General features: G+C 34.0%; 2 protein-coding genes across 3 annotated transcripts in view; both read left to right on the top strand.

The window, feature by feature from the left end:
* Positions 1-2,668: 2,668 nt before the first annotated feature.
* LOC109020727 (F-box/kelch-repeat protein At1g74510-like) lies at positions 2,669-5,250 on the top strand. The gene is made up of 2 exons (XM_019003284.2): positions 2,669-2,853; positions 3,617-5,250. The coding sequence occupies exon 2, from the start codon at positions 3,677-3,679 to the stop codon at positions 4,856-4,858; it is 1,182 nt and encodes a 393-aa protein (XP_018858829.2). The 5' UTR covers positions 2,669-2,853; positions 3,617-3,676; the 3' UTR covers positions 4,859-5,250.
* Positions 2,786-23,970, top strand: part of LOC109001242 (F-box/kelch-repeat protein At1g74510-like) — a 945,981-nt gene continuing 924,796 nt past the window's right edge. The window contains exon 1 of one of the 2 annotated variants that reach the window (XM_035693918.1): positions 2,786-2,853. The gene's annotated coding sequence lies outside the window, so the exon portion shown is untranslated. The remainder of the gene's footprint in view (positions 2,854-23,970) is intronic. The other variant, XM_035693917.1, reaches the window with a different exon arrangement.

Genomic DNA, 23,970 nt, shown 5'->3' with positions numbered 1-23,970 from the left:
TATTAGATTTGTTCCATCAGCAGAGTTCTACTGTGAGTAAAATTCTTATCAGATTATTTATTTAAGGGATCATACTGGTTAGAATCTGTAGAGATTTCGGCCTTGGAGATTTTGGAGAGTCTTGCCGAGTGCTTATGTGTGAGAAAATCTTAAGAATTTTCTCGTTATTTTTCTCTTATTGTGTGCGTGCTTATTCCATGTTGGAGTTTGATTGATTGAGTTCAACCACTAGAGTTCCAAGTGAGAAGTCAATAGTTTGAAGATCGCTAGAGATTCTGGCTGTTATTGCGGTAGAGATAAACAGGTCGTTTGTTAAGTCAAGTAAGAGAGTCAATTATCAAAGGTTTTATAATTGAGAATTATTTGTAACTAATTTTGAAATAATAAAATTGACTTTTTTGAGTTTGGCTGCTCCGTAGGATTTTACCTTTGAGGAGTTCTTCAAAGAGTTTCTTTCTTAACCAAATTTGGTGTTACACACTTTATTTACTTTATGAATATGATTGGTTATCAAATTATTGTATTATTGATCACTAACTAATTTATTGAGTGATTTAGTAGATCGTTGTATTACAATATAAGGATACTTGGATAATTTCAAAGGTTATATTAGAAGGGGATGCTCTTGTTAATGCTGTAAATAGAGATGATGAAGATTTATCTTGGTTTGGACATATTATAGATGACATCAAGTCTTATACATATGGTAGAAAAGATTGGAAGGTGGAGTATACTCCAAGAGAGGGGAACAGAACGGCACATTTACTAGCAAAGTTTGCTTTAGAGTTAGATGGAGGAGGGGGAAAAGGTCTGGACGGAAGAAGGACCAGATGTAATAGCAAGAACTGTGTTGAGACAAAAAGAATGTATAGTTTGAAACACTTGTATCGATAAGAAGAGATTGTTACTTAAAAAAAAAAAAATGTGAGGTCACCCTCCAAACCAGATCCATTTGGGGGGTGTGACAATTGATCTGATTGGTTTTGTTCTTTTGTGGGTATTGTAGCAGACTAAAGGGAACTGGCTGCATTATTTCTTGTTGTCATTGTTGTTGTTAAAGAATTTCCCTAAGATGACAAAAATATTCTAGTAGCCACCACAGCACAACGATTTTGCATCCGTTTTCCCTGTTTGATACTTTCCCAACCTGATGAAACATTGAATTAACAAAAGTTGCATTCATTCACATTTTCTCTCGCATTTTGGGAAAAGAAATTAGGACAACATTTTGTGTTCGGTTTCTTGATGTGGCAGTACTGCAATGTCATTTCCCTACCCAAGTTGAACATGATGTCTTGCTCACGAGGACTAGGGCATAGACTATCGAGTGCAACTAATATACATAGACTATGTTAACAAATATGCCAAAGATATTCAAAATTTAAAATTAATTGACCAACATGATATAATTGAAAAAGACTAGACAACAACACATCCCCCAAAATTAGGGCTGAGTACCGACAAATGTAGGAGTCGGAGTACCCTACTTCCGACTAATCGGATTTGGACTCTCACTAATCGGATTTGAGCTTCCAGATTTCAGTTTTTTTTTAAAAAAAATATTTTTTCAATTTCACTTTTATTAAAACATAACTAAAATTGAAAAAATAAATTATTGTACAAATTATTGTTATTATACATTAGTATTATATGTTATTATATGTTAATATTTATTCATTAATATTATATGTTATTATACATTGATTATTATACATTACTAGTACATGCTATTATATATTAGTATTACATGTTATTATAAATTTATATATTTGTGTTTATACATAATACATCAGTATTAAATGTTATTATACATTAGTTGTTATTATACATTAGTGTTACATGGTAGTAATAATTAATAGTATGATATTTACATATACTAAACTATTATTAGTGAATTTAGTCTATTTATATTATAATATAAGCATATTTTTTTTATAATAATTTGCTTATACTAGTATATTATTGAATTTAATTAACTATATAAGTTATAGTTGTATAAAATATATATGATTACTATATAAAAAATAAATATAGTTTTATAAAATATGTACAATATCGGAGTCAGAATCGGACAATTGGAGTCGGTACATCACCACCTCCGACTCCAACTCCGACTCTGACTCTAACTTTGCCTTTTCTGGTTAAAAAAATTCCGACTCCAACTCCAACTTATCGAGTTGGAATGGAGCCGGAGCAGAGTCTGTGCAGGGTCGAAATTGAAGTCAAATTTTTGAATTTTTGCTTAGGCCTACCCAAAATAAAATAAAAAACCATATGTGACTTAATTTTGTCCACTTGCCTCATGTTTTTTTAATTATTTTATTTTATTTTTTATATTGTATCTAACGTCTTGGGATCAAGCTTGCATATAAATTTGATTTTTATTTTTATTAAGCATAACGTATAAACAATAAAACTTGAAATATGAAAAGGATAAAGCGAAGGGAAAAAGAAAATGGAGTTGATGAAAAATAAATAAATGGGGGGGGGCATTCACTCGAAGTTTAGTAACACGTGCACAAACCGCCGTTTGCGGTTTCGGTTCAACTCAGCCGCAAAAACCCCAAACGGCGACTCCCTTCTTACTTCCTTTCCGTCGTGGGACCGACCTCCCAATCCTTTCTTTGAAAACAATATATATATATATATAATTCCATTTTTATGCACTGTAAAGGAATATAATGCCAGTACCAAGTGCTCTATCGCAACACAGGCGAATATAAACCGTGCCAAAAGAGTGAGGGAGAGCAATTGGGTTTGTGATTTAGAGAGAGGAGGAGCAAGGAGGAGGAGGCAGCGAGAACTGAGGCTTTCTTATCCAATTCTTAAGCCTTTTGCTCTATCTGTTTCCCTGTACGTATTTTCTCTTATTTGATATTAGAGTTCTAAGCTTTCTCGGGTACATGTTTATCATTTATGCAATCACAGGTGAACAAAAAGGAAAGGAAATTATGGGTTATCGGTAATTAGAAATTCGAAATGGATCTAGTTTTTTGAGTTTGACTGTTGGAGGTTCAAACATCATTCGTACAGATTTGGTAAATTTGTATGCAGCGTTTTGAGTACAGTCTGGCATGTGATTGGTTCTCAATTTGTTTTTCTTCTTCTTCTTCCTTTTTTTTTTTTTTTTGCCTCTTTGTTTTTTGTTTCTCTGTTTGTATTTGCTGAGATCTGACATGGGTTATTCTCATTTTTTAGGCTGGATTATTCTATAGCTATGTTATAGCCTGTGGTTTACCTTATATTCTGATTGCTTTGCTTGTGATAGACGTTTATTAATTATTACACTTCGAATGCCGTAGATGTGTTTCCGATACAAAATACAGTTTATGCATGTTGTTTTTATGGTGCCAAATTTAGATTGATTGGGTTCAAGGATTCGTGTGCATGCTCCTTTTTTTATTGTTTAATTGGATGTCGGAGTGATTAAATTCACATAAGTGTTTGTGTTAGTTGTTTAGTTTGGTTGCATATTTGCTAGTTTTATTGCTGAGTATACACGGTTTCTTGATTGATTTACTTCAAAGATAACATATCTAGTGGATGTGTGTTTTGGTTGTGAATTTCCACTTTTATTTACTACTTTTCTGACATTTTTTTTTTTATGGTAAGAAAGAAGGCTTTCTTGATTGGATTGGATTTTTTTGGCAACCTGTTGGAGGGTCCATCCTATCTCATGCAGAGGGACTTGCCAAGCTCGTGTGAGCAAGACAGCACATGGATTTATAATGCTCTTTGTGTGATTGAGCTCTCAAACAGCAAGCTCGTTATCCAAACTGACCAACCAGATGACCAAAATTCCACAGGGAATGGGTCAGATTCAAGTTCTCTTATCCACCAACTTGGTCGGGGCATGTCGATTAACTGTCTTCTTCACTGTTCTAGGTCTGATTATGGCTCAATCTCCTCACTGAATCAGAACTTCCGGTCTCTAATTCGGAGTGGGGAGCTATATAGACTAAGGAGGGAAATGGGTATTGTAGAGCATTGGGTTTACCTCTCTTGCAGCCTTCTTGAATGGGAAGCATTTGATCCAAATCATCGCCGTTGGATGCATTTACCTAGAATGCCTTCAAATGAATGCTTCATGTGCTCAGACAAGGAGTCGTTGGCCGTTGGTACCGAACTTCTTGTTTTTGGAAAGGAAATAACATCCCTTGTTATTCGTAGATATAGCATTTTGACAAACACATGGTCATCTGGTATGAGCATGAATACACCCAGGTGCTTGTTCGGTTCGGCCAGTCTTGGGGAAATTGCAATTTTAGCTGGTGGTTGTGACCCAAATGCCAATATCCTAAATTCTGCTGAGCTTTATAATTCAGAAACAGGAACTTGGGAGACTCTTCCAAGCATGAATAAAGCAAGAAAAAAGGGCTCGGCCGTTTTCATGGACGGGAAATTTTATATTATGGGTGGGATTGGAGAGGGCAACTCAGAATCGCTTACGTGCGGTGAGGTTTATGATATGAAGACAGGGATATGGACTGTGATACCTAACATGTTCCCTGGATGGAATGAAGGGGCGGGGGTGACTGAGGCACCTCCTCTTCTTGCTGTTGTAAATAATGTTCTGTATGCAGCAGATTATGCACAAAAGGAGGTGAGAAGATATGACAATGAGAGGAACTTCTGGTTTACAATTGGGAGATTACCTGAGCAGGCAGTTTCGATGAATGGTTGGGGACTAGCATTTAGGGCTTGTGGAGATCGGGTAATTTGTATTGGGCCTAGGTTAGGTGGAGAGATCATTGAGCTTAATTCTTGGGTCCCCAATCAAGGCCCACCGCAATGGGACCTGCTAGCCACAAAGTGCTCCAGCAGTTTTGTGTATAATTGCGCTGTGATGGGATGCTGAGGTGTCCGGTTGAGGTATTATGTTTGTGCTGTGTGGAGTCATTTCTGGATGGAATTTATGGTCTTCGTTTTCAAGGAGATGGGATTCCAGCTTGTGGGTAACCTCTGCCCTCCTTTTTTGGGGGAAATATTGGGTGTCAATTTAGAGTCATAGATACTTTCTTAGAAGGTGGTTGGAGGTTTGGTTTTCTTTTCCCTTTTTTTTCTCTTCTCTTCCTTTCCTAAAATTGCTTCTTTACTTTCCCTGTATGCTTTAGTTACCATGAGACCTTTCCAAAATTTGGCATCATGTAGAGGAGGCACAGGTGAATAATCTGAAGTCCTGCTAAATGTTTTAGGTCGTGATGACTACTTAAGTAAATTTGATTAAGACATAACAATTGTGCAAGTGTACATTGATTCTCATTTGCTTAACCTTTTCTTAAAGTGATTAAGAACCCTATAGGCACCCCGCCAGAGAGATAGAAACAGTGGCTTGTGTATCCATTCTAATTATGTTTTCATGCTATAATCTTCTATATGGTTCTAGGGTAATTTTCTGTTAATTGATCGATGTTTTAGGTCAGTGTGCCATTGATAATAATTCAAATACTTGGTATATCTTCTGATCTTGTTGGCTTCATGATGACATGTTGCTTGGAAGCATCTGGCGGACATTTTGCTTCCAACAAGCCAGGTGTTAAACTCAAATTTGCTTGGTGCTACAAGGCATGTGACACATAAACAGTAGTATGTTATATTAAATAAAATAAAATAAAATAAAAATTAATTCAAATATATGGACAAACATTTGAGTTTTATAGGAATGTGTTGTCCATAAAGAAATTTAGTTGCTATACATTGTTTAAACTCTTTGGTCCTGGAAGGTGTTAAATGTTAATTGAGATAAAATATATATATATATATATATATATATATATAGACTATACAGACAGATTATGGTAAAATTGAGCTGGCGTAAATTTTTAAAACGTAAATAGATAGATACTATAATTTAAAAAAAAAAAGTTTTGTGGTTAGTATTCATTGATGGGGTAATTTTTCTGAACCTCACTCAATGGATTGAAGCATATGAAGGGTTTTTCTGACTATGCCTTAGCTCGTCTTGAGCACCTAGGGAGACCTTGCATAACTTTTGAGGCATCATGGAGTTATAGCATTTCCTTGTTCAGGTGAGTTTTGGAAAAAGCTTCTATAACTTTGCGTGGCTTAAAGTTTCGCTGAGGTAGAGTAAAAGATTAGCAGCAGCAAATATACATCAGGATCTCTGTCCTGTTTGATGCTGAGATAGCAGTTTAAGCTTTCATTTAACCTTTTTTATTTTTATTTTTAATCGAGATTGCAGCATGTCTGCAGGTTTTATGGTTTTGCACTTCATTCCTGATTATTCTCACTGTTGGTTAACTTGAGCAGAAGTAGAAATAGCCATTTCTGGGACACATCGTTTCTTTCCACAACTTAACATTTATCAGGGTCAAGTGATAATCTTATTTACTTAATGCAATTGCCAAATCATGTATGCCTACTTGATGACATTATTGTCTGGATCATTGTTGATTCAGTTACCATTTTCCTTTCTAATATTATTGTTATCATATTCATTCAGATGAATGGTATACATTAAGCCTGTTTTTTCACTTCTTTGGGTCGGGGAAGAAAATTATTTCCAATTCCCAGTATGAATCTGTTTTGGAGTGAATTATACAATATCCTGGACTACATCTCTACTTCTTTACATATCTGACTGACATTTATTTCCAATTCCCAGTATGAATCTGTTTTGTTCAAATGAGATCACAAAAGGCCATACGAGGAAAGCTTTCTAGTCTTATTGATAGCTATATGACTACTTGACAGGTCTTTTGGTTTGTCGAAAGGGCTCTTTCGCCCATTGTACTGGAATTTTTACCTATGGTGTATTTAGTATTGTAGAGCATTCCGAATGGATTATGCATTTGTGCTACATATCAACCCAAATGTAGATTGACACTCGATGCATAATTTTTCTTTTAAATTTTTTTTCTCTCCCTCTCTCTTTCTTTATTATTTCTCTCTTCTTCATTTCATCTATCTTACTATTTATCACTTATCTCTATCTTTTCATTAGTTTATTTCATTAATGAAACAGAGAAAATTTGTCTTTCTTCCTCTATTTTTGCAGCAAATGGTTGCATTTTTAAGCAGCTGAAAGGATTGCACATTATTTTAGGGGTGGATACATTTTGATTGTTCACTTTACATCTCAAACTATTAGAACCGATATATCGCATCTTTTAATTAAAGACTTTGATAATTAATTTTTTTTTTTTTAAAAAAAGAGGCATAAGAAACCCCCAAATTTTATTAAAAAACCTCACTAAGGCATAGGAAAGCCATCAATACAAACAAAAAGACACTAACACCTAATATAGGGAAGACCTAATTTATCTGTATGTACAAGGCCACGAAAACGTCTCCTCCAAAAATCCTCATCCTGAAAATTTATACTCGTACCCTTAGCACCTTCTCTAGAAAATCTGTCACCATGTTAGTTTCTTTATAAATATGATGAACTTGGACATTTTACGATCAAAATAAAACAATAGTCTCTTGCCAAAAATTCTATAAATACCAAAACTTACAAATACCCGATCTAAACCATCCTATTATCACCATCGAATTTGATTCCAAGAGGAAATCCCTCAAACCAAGTGGACGAGTCGAATTTGATTCCACGAGAAAATCCCTAAAATCAAGTTGATGACACAACTTTAATCCATCAAGAAGGACTACACTCTGCAATCGTATTACCATCCTACTACTATCACCATTGAATCTGATTTCACGAGAAAATCCCTCAAATCAAGTTGATGACACAACTTTAATCCATCAAGAAAGATTCTACACTCCGTAACCGTGTTAGTAGCATGTCCATAGAAATGAAAAAAGTCTGCAATAACTTTACCATGAGAGTCTCGAATCACACCCCCACCTCCAGACAAGCTCGAATTACCACATGATTCTCCATCTATATTTAGCTCATGCTATTTTTCTTACTGGAACCACTCTCTTCGTTTTAGTGATATGAAGTTGAACTTATATAAGGCTTGGCATAATGAAAGGCAGTTTTTCCCTTGTATCATTGTCTAGTTCTGCAGACTTCTAATGGGTGTCTCTTGTATCATTGCATATGATTAATATCCCATACATTCAGCAGGTCCAAATGATGCCAAATGATTATGTATTGTACCCTATCAATTTCCCGATGGAGAGAGGAGGGAAAGGGTCAGATTCTTTACTGCATTTGCAACATCATAATGCGAACCGAAGCATTCAAACATCCCTTTTAAATATAAGTTTAGCCTGGGACTCTGCATGTACGGGGCAGCAATACATTTACCTGCTGAATCTCCCTTTACTTTTACTATTTCTACTAAAAAATGAAAATGAAAAGAAAGAAAGAGGAAAGGAAAACGACGTTACTATTTCTAACAAGGGTGGAACGTGGTTGTCAATTTTCTCAGGGGGGGGGCCATACAACGAAAATACCCACAAATTACAATGCAGTGCTGACATGAAAAATGTCATATCAATTCTTTTTTCTACACTACTTCAAAGATAACGTATTGAAAACTGGTCACACTACTTGATGATTCAAGTGGGCCCAAATTGTCAAATCTAACCTTTTTGTCCAAATTTAGAAGTATTCAACCATTATCACCATGTAGAGCATATCAACTTGATTTTATTTCTTTTACTTTAAAATATTTTCTCTTCCAGCTACATTGTTTTCAAAGAAAATTACAATATTAAAAAAAAAAGGTAAAGTATTTTTCAAGGAAATCCTTTAAAAAAGATATTTTAAAAAAGATATAAATGAAAATGATTATATTACAATTATAATAAATCTTGATGTATCAAGACAGAATGTCATCTACTAAATAAAAATTTAAACAAGGGTGATGAAAGTTACTTTAATTTAGATGATGATTCAGGTGGCTTGGAAAGTGAAATAAGCAACAAATAAAGGACACGTCCTTGACTTATGGATAAAGATGACCTTGAGATATGCATGGAGTCATCTATAAGCAAAAATAAATGATTTCTAGATAGTGGATATTCAAGGCACATGACGAAGATAAAACTAAATTCATTGTTCTTACATTCAAAGATGGAGGACACATGACATTTAGAAATAACTTGAAAGGAAAGATCGTGAGAATAAGTAAAATTAGTTAAGAATCTTTTCTCATAGTTGAAAATGTGCTACTTGTTGAAGGTTTAAAGAATAATTTTTTTCTTAAGAGTCACTTATGTGATAAAGGTTTTATGGTTACATTAAAAAAGGATAAGTGCGTTATTTTGAATGATCATTATTGAAATATTTGTTTTATTTCATTTAGAAGGAATAATGCTTATACAATTGAATTTGAAGAAATTGCCTTACAACATACTATTTGTTTTTCAACTCAAAATAAAAGTAATTTGCAATGCAATAGGAGGCTAGGTCATGCCAACATAGAACTTATTGTCAAACATCAAAAAATGATCTTGTGAGAGGTTTTCCAAAAGTAAATTTTTTGAAAAATACGTTAACCACAAATGTTAGTTTACTTTTGTAGACTTTTTTTTGTGGTTGTAGTAGCACTTCTCAATTTTTTAAAGACAATTTGTGATGTATGCCAGTTTGGTAAATAAACGAAAACCTTTTTAAAAAACTAGGAAACATGTTTCCACTTCTAGACCATTGCAGCTGATACATATGAATCTTTTTTGATCAAACAGAGTTGCAAGTTTAGGAGAAAAACATTATGCATTTGTTATTGTTGATGATTTCTCTATATATACTAGGGTCATCTTTCTTGCTCATAAAGATGAGACACGTAATGTCTTTACCAAGCTATGCAAGAGAATTTAAAATGAAAAGAGGTATATTATTTCAAGTATCACAAGTGATAGCGAGAAAGAGTTTGCTAATATATATATTAAAACCTTTTGTGACGAAAATGGTTTTGTGCATAACTTCTTTGCTCCTCAAACTTCTCAACAGAATAGGGTAGTAGAGAGTAAGAACAAATTCATTCAAGAAATCGCAAGAACAATGCTCAATGAGAACAACTTGTCTAATTATTTTTGGGCTGAAGAGGTAAGTATTGCATGCTATGTTATAAATAGAGTTATATTAAGATCTAAACATAAAACCCCCTATGAGCTTTGGAATGAGAAAAAGCCCAACATTGATTATTTTCATATGTTTGGATGCAAAAGTTTTATTTTGAATGACATGAATAATTTAGATATGTATGATACAAAATGTGAGGAAGGTATCTTTCTCGAATATTCTACTAATATTAAAGTTTATAGAGTCTTCAATAAAAATAAAAAAAGATTTTGACTGTACAAGAATTTATGCAGTATTTGATGAATCTAAACCTCTATTTTCTATGAAATCTGTTGATGAAGAAATAAATTTATAAATAACATGGGGAGTCTCAAACTCAACAAATAGAACACAACCGAGGAAGTCTAACATGAATACATTAGGAAAGATCATCAAAATCTAATACAAGATGCAACCAAATAAGTGAAAACTTGTGAAAGATCATCCGGCAGAATAACTTATGGGAGAACCATGACAAGGGATAAGAACTCGATCATCTCTTAGAAATTCTTACAATCATATTGTTTTTTTTTAATCTCAAATTTAATCAAAAAATATTGATGAAGCACTTTCTTGATGAATCTTAGATTCCAACCATGTAAGAAGAGCTAAATTAATTGGAAAGAAATTATATTTGGATACTTGTTCCTGAATCTAAAAAATTATACTATTATTGGAACAAAATGATATTTTAGAAACAAGAAAGATGAGTTTGAAGCATCACTAGAAACATGACTCGACTGGTAGCCCAAGATTTCAATCAAGAATAAGAAATTGATTATGATGAGACATGCACCGGTTGCAAGTTTATAATCTATTTGAATGGTACTTGTGTATGCTTGTTATAAAGATTTCAAACTTTTTCAAATGGATATTAAAAGTGTTTCCTTAAGTGATTTTTATAAATGATAAGGCATATATTGAGCAACTTTTGAGTTTTGCAAATCATATTTCTCCAAATTATTTTTTAGGCTCACAAAAGTACTATATAGATTCAAACAAGCTTCTAAATCTTGGTATTTGGGATTCAGTGGTTTCTTAATTGAAAAAAGATTTTCAAGAAGAAAAATTGACACAACTCTTTTCATATTCTTTTAATTCAAATCTGTGTAGATGATATAATATTTAGTACTACCCAATTTAAGTTCTCAGACTCAATCATTGAAAAAAAGTCTAATACACACGTTAGAATAAGTTTTAGAATATTAATTAAGCTATAATATTCACATATTTTAATAAATTACCACTTTTAAGATAATTAATAATTTAACAAGTACAATAATAAATTACCACAAATATTGAAGCATTCGCTTTAAAGTTTTAATTTCAGACAGAAGCCTAACTTTTTTTTTTAGTCCAAAGTTAAAAGTTTCAACCACTAAGACCTTATAATTAGAGCATATCAAACTTTATTTTATTTTGGAGCTTTTTCCTAAACAACAAGGTCTAAATTAATATATAAATCCATGAAATACACCCTTTTACATTTGTTGAGCATTTAAATATTATTTTTTAAAGTCACGCAAACAATATAAATATCATAATATTCATATCAAGTATTTATTTCATTTCCATTATAGATATCGTAACCCTACTCAAACTCTAAGCCATGCCCAACTTAACCACTTTATCAAGCACTCTCAATGACTTTTGTATTATACAAAAAATACAAATTATTTAAAGAATTACTCTAAAAAAGAGTTTCATCCGATTATGTAAAAGGAATTGTAAAACACAATTAGCTACAGTAATCCCGCTACATGTAGCAGATACTGTTCATCCTGTATATATTTTTTTTATTATTATTGATATTTCATTTACTCCCTCATTTTCTTTTACTTTGATTTTTATCATGTAAGCAAATTCTTTTTATTGTTCATCATTTAAAAGAAATATTTCATTTTCCTCTAAAAAATATCTTGAAAATATTTTTAAACCAAAATTTTCATATTTTGATTTTATTTTTAATTTTTATTTGGTTTATATATATATTTTTTAGTGTATAGGACTAAATTATTTTACATTGTATATAAAAATAAATTGCAAATATAAAAAAATATATAGATATTGTAAATTTATTGATAGAAATGAAATATTTAAAAAGAATAAAAAAAGAATATTCAAATGATATAGAGAAAAACTAGATAAGTTAATAGATGATATATTATAAAAGTCAATATGTAAAATAGAAAAAATAAATTTTAATGATGTATTTTAAAAGATATGATAAATAATTTATTGAAATTCCTCTTATTTTGGGACAAACCTCATTTTTGGGCTCAAACTTCTCTCACTAGGCCTTGTGGATGACAGTCCGCATATTAGTTGTCCTTCAATTCCAAGTGCCCCTAGATTGAAGTAGATGACAAAGGAATATAAAACTAAGTTTTCAGTTCAAACACAAAGGTACTTGTTGGACAGTAGCAACATAAGACTTTTCAGTCAGTAACATTGTCGACAACAAGCAATCTTGTACAATGAACTTACTCTACCAAGTAAACATAGGTTGTACATACTCTACCAAGTAAACATAGGTTGCACATAGAACAACCAGTTCTCATCCTTTTCTGTATGATCTCCACCACCAGCAGCCTTTTTAGCAGTCGTCTTCTAATTCGTTTGCTTCTCTTCTAGGCCAAATAGCTCAAAGAACAAAAATAGTTATGATAAAGGCCAATAATGGTATCTGTGTCAAACAAAACAAAAACCTTGGTAGACTTAGACAGGGCAAGCCAGCCTTTTCAAGTGAATATATCTTCCAAAAACTGCTTCGGAATGTGACACTCCCAACCTCCGTTTGGGATTTGACAAATATTAAAATGTCGGGACATGCAACACAAGATTATATACTTCTGTACATAACTGTTAAAAAATGCAATACATGTAATAGCCCGCCAGAAATTCAACGGAGGAATTTATTTAGGCTTTAGGAATCCTGTGAAAATCTGAAAGTTTTCACGAATCGACCCATCCGCATAGATTTTAGTCTGTTACCATAATCCATTTTGCTACTCATTATGGTGCCAGAATCACGATTTTATTTATTTGAGGTATTTAGAAGTGTGAGAATGAGAAAGAGTTTGTGCGATTAGCTTTGTAACCGAAAATAATGCTTGTTTGAAAATGTGTTTTGATTATTTCGAGGCATTTCAGTGTTGAATTTTGATAAACGATTTGCGCATTGAAATTAGTATGAATATTTAGAATTTTGCAGTGCAAAATTATTTTTCACTTTTTTGGAGTGAATAATAATCTCGGTGTTAACACCTAGAGTATTGTTTTTAAAATCACAGTGTGCAATGTCCAAATTAGGTTAAAAAAGTTTTATTTGGACCCTTGACAAGATCTTAGCCACACTTGGTAATAGTATTGGACACTTGGCACCAAGAGGAACCATGAGATGTAAATGTGAAGGAAATCAAGATTTGTGATCATGCCACTTAAGCCAAATGCTATTCTATCCAACCATCCAATTTGTGCCAAACCAAAGAGGGTTTCAACCATAGTGAAACCCCAAATACTTGGAATTCAATTGAAACCCCAAAATCTTGGTTGAAACCAACACTCTAATGGTTTTCCCAAACCCTAAAGTCTGCCTCCAAACCCTAAATGAACCCAATTTTAGTTTAGTGTTTAATCACTTGATTAAATTATTTTTATATGCTATTAACCACTCCAATTCATGTTGTTACATCATTATTTATTCTTTAAACCTTGGTAATTTTATTGGGCCAAGAAAAATTACGTTTGGGTTTGATAGCAACCCAAACCCCATTGAAACCCTAAATAGAAGCCCATTTGGTTAAGGCCCATTACTCTTTTGTTTTCGCAGATGAGATGAGATGAGTTGAGATTAAAGTTAAAAGTTGAACAAAATATTATTAGAATATATTGTTTTAATATTATTTTTGTTTTGGGATTTGAAAAAGATATTTTATTTTGTATGGAAATTTGAGAAAGTTATAATGATTAGATAAGACAAGATGAGATGAGTTGAGAAGTTTTGTGAAAACAAACGAGGCCAGACCCACGAAATTGAGTCACCAAAGCATGGATTGTTGAGGAAGGTTTCTCCCTGCCATGGCAGCCCAAACACCGCCCAAAGCAGCCCCAAACAGTACATGATGTGAAGGCCAAAGGCCACCTCACTCCTCCCTCTCACATGATAGCTTGTGGTAGAAAACCATGGGCTGGTTTTGCCTGTTGTTTTGGTTGACACGCCCATCACTTTAAGTGTTATTAACACCCCTCATATCACCCTACAGATGCATAAGAGGCGTCTAGGTCTTTTCCCCTTTCATTTGGTCACTTTCCAACTCTTTTCATGGAAACAAAATTAGAGAAGCTCTCGGACAGATTTTTTTATTTACCTTGCTTGAATTTTTTGAAGTAGTTGTAAGTAGTTTCTGAAAAAGTATCCTTCACAAAATTTATTTCTCTGCAAGTCTAGTTTCTTTTGGTATGATTTACGTTGAATTTGGTGGTCAATTGTTCAGTAAAAGGTTGGTTTAAGTATTAATAGGTCATTTTGGGTGATAAACTAAATAGTGTGTAATATTTTGATAATTTTGATCAAGTTATTGGCAAGAGCTTGGTCTATTGTTTTAATGGAGTATGTTAACATGATAATGTATATCATGGATGAAGATTCATTGTATGTTATAAGCTTTTTAAGAAAGTTTTACTTAGATAAAAAGAAGTTGAAAACTGGAAGGATCAAAACAAATTTTGTTTTCACTAAGCTTGAATATTTTGTTGTGAAAACATGATCCAATTCCTTTGATATTTTTATATGATGATCCTAAGATTTTTATTTACATGTTATGATGTTATTTTAAGGAATTTTGGTGTTGGTTTTGAAGATAATTTTTTTTATGCATGAAGAGGTTCGGTTAGGTAATGTATTTGAGGTTTTCGGGTAGATTGATGTTTTGGATCAAAGGGTTTGATCCAAAACATCAAACCATAAAGGAATCGGTTTTGGTGAAACTGTTAAGGCCGAAAGCTTTGTGATGGATTTTTTTTTTTGTAATTTTGTGGGTTTTACTTGATGATTCAAAGCATGTTAGTACTTAGGAGTGTGGTATGAACATATTGGAAGTTTGATTTTGAACTTTTGGCCTTTTTCGAGATGTTTTGAAAGGAGATAAAACCTTGAGAATCAAGGGTTGTGTTTATAGTTAAAAGCTTGAAATTTTGTATTAAAAAGATTTGTGATTTTGTGAAGTGAAGTTTTTTGGTTGTTTTAGTATGCTACTTGAACATAGGATATGATTTTCTATGTTGCAATAATTCAGTTTAAACATGAGAAATGAGGTTGGATAGAATTGCACTAAAAATCAAGAGATTTGGCCTATGCATGTTCTGGCCAAGGCATGTTTGATATAGTTGTAATGTGTTTTATTTTTTCTAATTAGATATTTAGATTTAGGATAAAATTTACATGATGAATGTCAATTTTGGTGAGGTTTGGAGTTAGGATGTGAAATCTTTAAGTTAGGGATAAAACGATCATTTTCTTATAATAGAGGGGTAAAATGTTAATTTTACTTTAAGATAATATTTTTATGTTTCTAAACTGTTAGTGAGGAGTTTCTGACGTTTAGAAATCTCTACTTACAGTTTCTCGTATTTCACGCATTTTTACTCTGTGACGCAACGATCATTGTAACTTACTATCAAATTACTGTATATGTGTGTTGGTAATGGGACAATTGGTTATTAATCATATTTATCGAGAAGGAAATGTGACTATTTAGCAAAAATGGGTGCTCAAGGTTCGACCTTGGTTTGGAGATCTCTTTTGCATGTTCCAAAGCACTTTAAAGGATTGATTAGAACGGATAAATTTTCCTTGCCTTACTTGAGGGGTCATTGAGCTATTGTTTTTCTCTTGGTGAAGTTGTTAGCCTTACGTTTACGTTGATTTACACTGATTTACGTTGATTGTTTACGTCAATGTGGTTAGCTACGTTTACGTTTTCATTCACTACATTTATGTTCACGTTGATTTACGTCAATGTGGTCTGCTACTCACGTTTACGGCTTTACGTCAATTTGATTTATGCTCAACATGCTAGTTCGTTGAGTTGCGGCTTGTTTAGTCTTTTTGGTTTTTTTGGCTTAGGCTTGTTAGAATTTGTTTTGGTTTTGGCTTATTTTGACACTTGGTTTTGGGTTAGTTTATAGCGTTTTATCCTGTAAGCCCCCAAGTGTAATAATGTTACCACGGTTTTCCTCCGTCGTAAGTGAGGGTTTTTTAATAAACTTGGGATGGGGCGGCTATGTGTGTGGCTACCGGCTCTTCAGATAAAAAAAGAAAAAAAAAAGAAAAAGAAAAAGGGGACAATTGGTTATGTTCTTATGTCATCATATATGTTATGCTATGCCATGTCACTACAAGTATGTCTGTTACATATTATATTATGTTATGTAATGTTTATTTGTTACACGTTATGCCATGTCACGAAATCCCAATAATATAGATTGAACCAGAAGTTTCAAAACATCAGGTAGCTTAATCTTAGTACAAAATATCCAGTTCTCCAAAAGGATCTACACCAGTTGCTTCATGCATTCTATAGCACGAAGGGTTAGGCCTAGAAGTATCATAATAAGATCAAGTTTCTTGTCGATGTCTGGTTCCTCCTTAACCCTCTTGATCCACTGGTCCATTGGGTTCATCTGCATCTACAACTTCTATCATTTTGGATCCACAAGGGATGAGATTTACTTAAAATTTCAGTAAGTTAAACAACTAACTTGCACAAAAATAAACTATGCATGAAGAATTATAAACATGAAATGCATGCAAATGCAGAAAAGTTGTATTTGTCACGTATTCAGATTTTTCAAGGAAATAGGTTGCTGATGCACATTTTCTTACAGAGAACATAATTTCATTTTCATCATAAAACTTAATCTTTCATTATAAAATCGTGGAATTAACGTAACGTGTGGTATCGTCACAATTCTCTATATGCACTGTGAGTACCTTCCAGTGACCATAGTACAACTCACATTGAACCTACGTTGTCTATAGACTTATTCTCAATGCATTGGTAATATAACCTAGCTTAACATCGTAAAAATCATAACATGTACACCCACCAACGTTAGGTGTCAAAATTTATTGACTATTTTTCGTCAATCCAAGAGTTACTACTCTATATTTAATCACTCTAGAGTGGACATAGGAGTTCCACTAGGATACTTTCCCATCCTAGCTTTTAGTGTTGTGATAAAATAATTTTCAGGCCAAGGCTTTGAAAAAGAATAATTTTCATGAAATGCATATGGGTGGCACAAAAATGATGTTTGGATGTAAACAATGATATGACAGTTCATGCACAAATGAAAGTTATAAAAATGACAGTTATTAATAATTCATAAATAATTGATCAAGGTGTAAGTTAGAGGCCAACTTACAGACTACTAGAGTTGCAAGCAAAGTACTGGCTGTGTAATAAATTGTGCTAAGTTAAAATTTAACTAACTTAAGAAAATAAAAGTGACATGAAAAGGAAAATTATGAAAATGCCCTTAGACGTCTAAATGATGCATGCTATCTAAACCTTTGAAACTTCGATAACCTATTTCATGAAATGCATGGCATGCACTCTAGTCGATGGCTAAATAACTCACTAATGATCCTTATGAATGCATGTGAAACAAAAATCCTCAAAGGAACATGCTCACTAAAATTTTCCATGACATACGTAAAATCTAACTTTGAGCAAGTTCATCCCAACACGTAGTCATGCCTAAATGAAATCCTCAAATGCTAACTAAATGTCAATGATGCATGATGTGATCCTATCTCCAATGACATGCTAAATCATGCATTCCTCTTATCCCAATCAGAAGGCTCTCTAAATGCTCACATTTCAAGCCCAAGTAAAATAAGCTAATTTCCTTAAATGAAGCATGATAAAAGTCGAACCATTTATGCTTTGATTATCAAAATAAGATATAACTTCAAACTAGTCATGTCATGTTTTTCATCTTAATCTAAACCTCCATAATTCTTAATATGCAACCCAACTACTAAGGATCCTCATGCTAAAATGACTACTAACACCATAAACATAAAAAGAACAAGGAAACTAAGATCAAAAGAGGGAATAGTCACAAAGATTGGAGCCCTTGAAGCTTTCCCACTCAAACTCTAAGAACTTTCAAGAACACTTAAGAGAGAAGAGAGGAAGTGAAGTGAAGTGAGGTGAATAGGGGTTTATATAGCCAAGAGATGGGGGGTGGCGTTGGGCATGGGTGCTTCCTCATTGGGCGGTTTGGGTGGTGGCTCATGATGTCTCTCAAGCTTAGCTCCTTCATGTAGCTTAGTATGATGATGTCTAGGTTGTAAGAGAATCAACCAAAGGGGGAGAGAGAGAGAGAGAGAGAGTTGTCTCGTGGGTGGTGGAGAGAGAAAATGTACTGTAATTAATGCTAGGGTTTAAGCCCCTTAATGATTGGCGGTTAGGGTTTGGGCAAGGGTTAGCAATTTCTTCTTATTCTCTTGGTTTCTAGTGGCTAGGCAAAGTGTACTCAAGTCATCTATGGTGGCTCAAATGGTGGTGATTGGGTGGTTAAGAGGTGGGTTAAAATAAAAGAAAAGAAAATAAAAATAAATTAGGGTTGGCCGAAATTCCCAAGGGTAAAATTAGCATTTTGAGAATATTTAGGGTTTTGCTAGGGTTTTTCCACAATCAACCATAAGGATTTTTCAAGAAAATTCATGGAACTAAAATCAGAATTATACTTGAAAATAATCTGGGCTAAGGGTATTTTGGTCCATTGCACACAAGGTACACGTGGTTGCCAAATGAAACGGTTTTAGGGTTTGACATGTCACCACACAAAATGATATGTACTAAGGTTCAATGAAAATACAAGTATGGCTAATGAATGCTAGGATATGAAAGATTCTATGTTTTAAAATTAAACATGCTCTATAAATTAAAATAGAGTTTACAGTGGAAATCATTAAATTAAATTAAAAGTCTTTGTATAAAAATTTACTTTCATACATTATATAAAACGTGCCTAGGCTTCTGTCACTCTTCCCTTGAGCTATTTTTGTCCTGACGCTTCTTACTCATTTTGTTCCTGAGAGGAGGAGGGACATACATAAAAATAAAATGAGTTGAATACTCAGTAATCATTACTTCATACTGTAAAAATGTAATAACATAGGTTTTCATTCATGCAATCATCATTCTTCTAAATAGTTTACACAAAACTTTCATTTCATTTGAAAACATTACAATGTGGGGGGTTTTTTTTTAAAAAGGTTTTCCTTTCTCATAAAAAATTTCTCACACCTTGAACATTCATTCATAAAGAAACTAAATCATTCATTGATTCATTGATTCATTTACTCTTTTCACTTTTCCTCTGACCAGTAGACTTTGGTACGCCCCGTGAGTTGGGGTTTCCAGTCTTTTAGACCCGGATTCCACTCATGGCCACAGGTTGGGAATCCCTTTCAGTTAGGGGTAGCACCTGCCCGTCTATTGGTACCATCATTCATTCATTCAGTCATGACCATTACATATTTTCATACATTAAACATTCATTCTTTTCTTTTCTTTTCCTTTCATTCATTCATTTCAGCCATTTCCTTTTCATTTCTTTCATTTATCAGTCCATTTCATTTTATAAATATCATTTAAAAGTATAAGCATAAACATCATCATTTAAACATCATTTCATAGCATCCATTAAACATTCCTTTCATAGTATCATTTGAACTTCCTTTCATATCATCATTTAAATACACTTTCATTGCATCATTTAAACATCATTTCTTATCATCAAGCATAAACCTTAACATTTCATTTCATAGAAAATACATACAATAACTACTACATATAACATCCATTCACATGCATACAACTATTACTTTGGGTGCATAAATAGGAGCTTCCAAAGAAGGCATTTACATACATATTCCTTTAAACATTAATACTTAGCATACTTTCATAAAACATCATTTCATTCTCTTTCATTGCATAGAAGAACATTTTTCATAAAAGCTTTTCATTTTCATTTCATATCATTTAGAAAACTCCATAAGAGTATGAATATAATACTTACCTGAACTTCATGCTATATTCATTTCATGCAGTCCATTCATGTGCGTGTCAGATGACAACTTATATACATACATAACTTGACATCATTTCCTTTTCAAGTGTGTATGCATCTAAAACTTAGAAATGCATAAAACTACCATTGACTTAGACTTCCTTCATTTAGACATACTCTATTATCCAATTCGATCCTTCATACTTTCCTTTATCACTCTTCTCTAAATTCTCAAGTCAATAGCTTGGGACTCACTTGTGGTCACCTTTCCAACACATAGCATTCTACTTCAAGTTTTTATTCTTTAAAGTGAACCTCATTGATTCACTTTAAAGGTTAGGACATACTATCACCTTCATCACACTCTTCCTACTAAACCATCCATTCTGATGCATAACTTGAACCAACCAAGTTATACATTTCAATCCTAGTCAATACATATATCTCTTTCTCCATTCATATATAATTTAACCAACACTTTATCATAATCCAAACCAAGCATAATACACAACTTTAAGCCAACTCTGAGGCTTAAACATTGTGTACTCTTGCTTAAGACAGACTACCCATTACATATGGCAAATCTATCCGATACATGCATCCAACCAATTCATATATGCACCCTACCCCTTTATCACCAAAGATCAACATATAGTCTCCCCAAACGCCCACTTGCTTTTACAAGAGGCCTACTAGCCAATACAATTCCAATCAACATAACACTTCACACAACACGTCCAACTACATAGCTTATCCCGGCACTTCATACGACATACAACCATATCATAACTACACAACATCCAATCACTTCACACTGTTCACAACCACCTATCAAACTGCATAGTGATCCCATCACCTCACATGACATCTGACCTCTTCACAACTACACAATCACCCCATCCTTCACACAACACAACTTCACATTAAATCCCGTCACTTCATAACATACCGCAATATCACCACTACATCACAACTGCACAATAACCCCGTCACTTTACACTATGCACAACCACAACACAAACTACACAATAATGGTCATCACTTCAAACTACACAACCACATCACAAACTACTCCATATAGCATCGTTCACAGTAATCCCACCACTTCACAATCACATCCATACCACAAACTTCACATTTAGTCCCATCACTTCACATTCACAATTATCAACAATAGAACACCATTCACAACACCAACTAAGCTTCACTTGCATAATCAATTATTGAGGGAAAGAGATAGAAATTATACCATAGTGAGTGGTTGAATTGTTGTGATGCTTGCTATCCAACAAGGTCTCATGGTGGTGGCTACATACGTGCAAGGTGGGGCTATGTGTGGTGTTGCCAAGGTGGTCACTATCGTGAACTTAAAAACAGAGGCTGAGAGGTGGCTGGGTAGTGAGCCATGTGTGGAGGGTAGGTGCTTCAAGGTTCTGGTTGGCCGTGTAGGGTGAAGACAGAGAGATTGTTGGCCTTGCAGTGTGGTAGTGCACGGTGGAGAGAGAAAGGTGTGTGTGTGTGTGTGGACGTAGATCGAGGGAGGAGAGGAAAATGGGAGGTGATCTGCTGTGAGGAGTGTTGGGGGGCCTCGATTAGGTCTCACGGTGGAAGGTTCACGTCAATGGAGAGGAGACAGTGGTGGCGTTATAGGCTTGCGACGGTAGAGTGAGGAGGCAACTCGTGGCTGGTGAGATACGGAGGGGGTGTTGGAGGGAGAAATTGAGAGAGATAAGAGAGAGATCTAAGTGAGGGATGAGAGGGGGTGGTTGTGGCGAGACTTGGTGGCGGAGGTGGTTGGTGGTAGTGCTGGAAGAGCAAGGGTTGAGGCCATGGGTTGTGAGAGAGAGAGAGAGAGAGAGAGAGAGAGAGAGAGAGACGTGGGGGATGGGGTGCACAACGGCAGGCTACGAGGCCATTGTGGGTTGCTATGCCGGTAGCTTGGAGCGAGAAAGAAAAGACGAAAGAAAATGGATTAGGGTTTTACTCCTAGCCCTACATCTAGGGTTCCTAACCTAGATCCAATAATGGAGATTAAGCTAAGAGGAATAAAAAGAGGCTAAATAGAAAGTAAAGACTAGAAAATAAATGGAAGGTAAATATACTAAGTATTAAAACCAAACTTTTTATTCTTGACCAGCTAATAATATTCTTCATCATAAAATAAAATGATGAGTTTAATAAATATTTCTTGGAAGAAATAAAATCATCTAAATAAATAGAGTTTTTAACATAAAATAAAATGGTGAATATTACATAATATTCCTAAAGAAATAAAATCATTTATATAAAATGATTTTCTAAAACTATATTATTTTCGGAGCTCTAAAAATATAAATAGGCTTACTTTAAAAATTAGGCTTGGTTCAATAATACTAAAAACACCAAATTTAAAATAATTTTGGACTTTTAAAATATTTGGAGGATTTTAAAATACTCGGCTCGCTTTGGAAATAATTTGCTAAATTTAAAACACAAATTTAAGATTTAAAACGCAAAGAAGAGACTCGTGACCAATCGAGAGAAAAATGAGCGGTTGGTCACAAAATTCCAATTTGGATGGTTTGTTCCGAATGACCATCTGTCTGTGGATGAAATATTGTACTAAAATCTGGTTTGGTCCCCATATCTTCCTACAAGCTTCTCAAAAATTTTAGGCAAAATAAGGATCTCTGTCAGATACGATGGATACCAAAACCCCATGTAGACGAACAATTTTCCTGATATATGGCTCTGCCAGATTATCCATTGAACTTCCAAATTTAATTGGTAAGATTTAATTGGCAAGTCGGGCACCTAGTTATGAATTGCACAATCTTTCTCTTCATATTATTCCACCAGAGACTTAGTTTTAAGTCTTGGTACATTTGTGTACTTCCAAGATGTACATAATAAATGGATTGATGGGTTTCATACATGATGGTCTTCTTGATTTCCTCATCGCTAGGGATGCAAATCCTACCTCTGCATGTCAAGATTCCCTTCTCTGAGAGTTGTAAATCTTCGTTTCCATCCTTGTCCCAAAGTTATGTTTTTATTTGAACAATCTGGGGATCCCTCCCTTGAGCCTATTTGATGCAATTAGTAAGGGTGGGTTGGACAATAAGGCTTGCTAAATTCGCATCTTGGTTTGAGATAACCACCTAGCTTAGTCTCTCTTTGTCCTTGATTATCTCCTATGGTATTGTCGTTAGTGATGATCATGATGATTTGCGACTTAGGGCATCTGCTACGAAGCTAAATTTTATGGGATGGTAATTGATACTACCATTGTAATATTTAATTAGCTCTAGCCATCTCCTTTGCCTTATATTTAGTTCCTTCTATTTAAAGAAGTATTTGAGATTCTTATGATCGGTGTGAATTTCATACCTTTCCCTATATAGGTAGTGCCTCCAAATCATTAGAAGAAAAACCATTGCTGCCAACTCGAGATCATAAGTGGAGTAATTTTGCTCATAGGCTTTTAGTTGTCTGGAGGCATAGGTGATCACCCTTCTGTGTTGCATCAGTATGCATCCTAGCCCGTTCCTTGACACATTGCTGTAGATAGTGAACCTTCTAGTTGTAACGCCCGTCCTTATGGTGGGACTTTTTACAAAATAGTTTTCTAAAAGGACGACGGGAATTACCGTCTTATTTAAAACTTTTCACTTGCATACTTAGGGTGCGAGACTCAACGTTTATAGATTAAAATATGCTTTGACAATAAAAGAGGTTTACAACGGAAAACATAAATCTTATAATAAAAAGGCCTCTCGTACGTTTAAAACTCGTGCCTAGACTTTCGTGCTCTTACGCATGAGCCGTGTCCGTCCCGATCATGCAGCTGTGGGGGGAGGGAAATGCATAAAAACTAAAATGAGTCGAAGACTCGTAAGCATTAC

Source organism: Juglans regia, chromosome 9, assembly GCF_001411555.2.
Source record: "Juglans regia cultivar Chandler chromosome 9, Walnut 2.0, whole genome shotgun sequence".
Classification (NCBI taxonomy): Eukaryota; Viridiplantae; Streptophyta; class Magnoliopsida; order Fagales; family Juglandaceae; genus Juglans; species Juglans regia.
The sequence above is the reverse complement of the archived record's forward strand: the minus strand, read 5'-3'. Positions and strand labels throughout refer to the sequence as shown.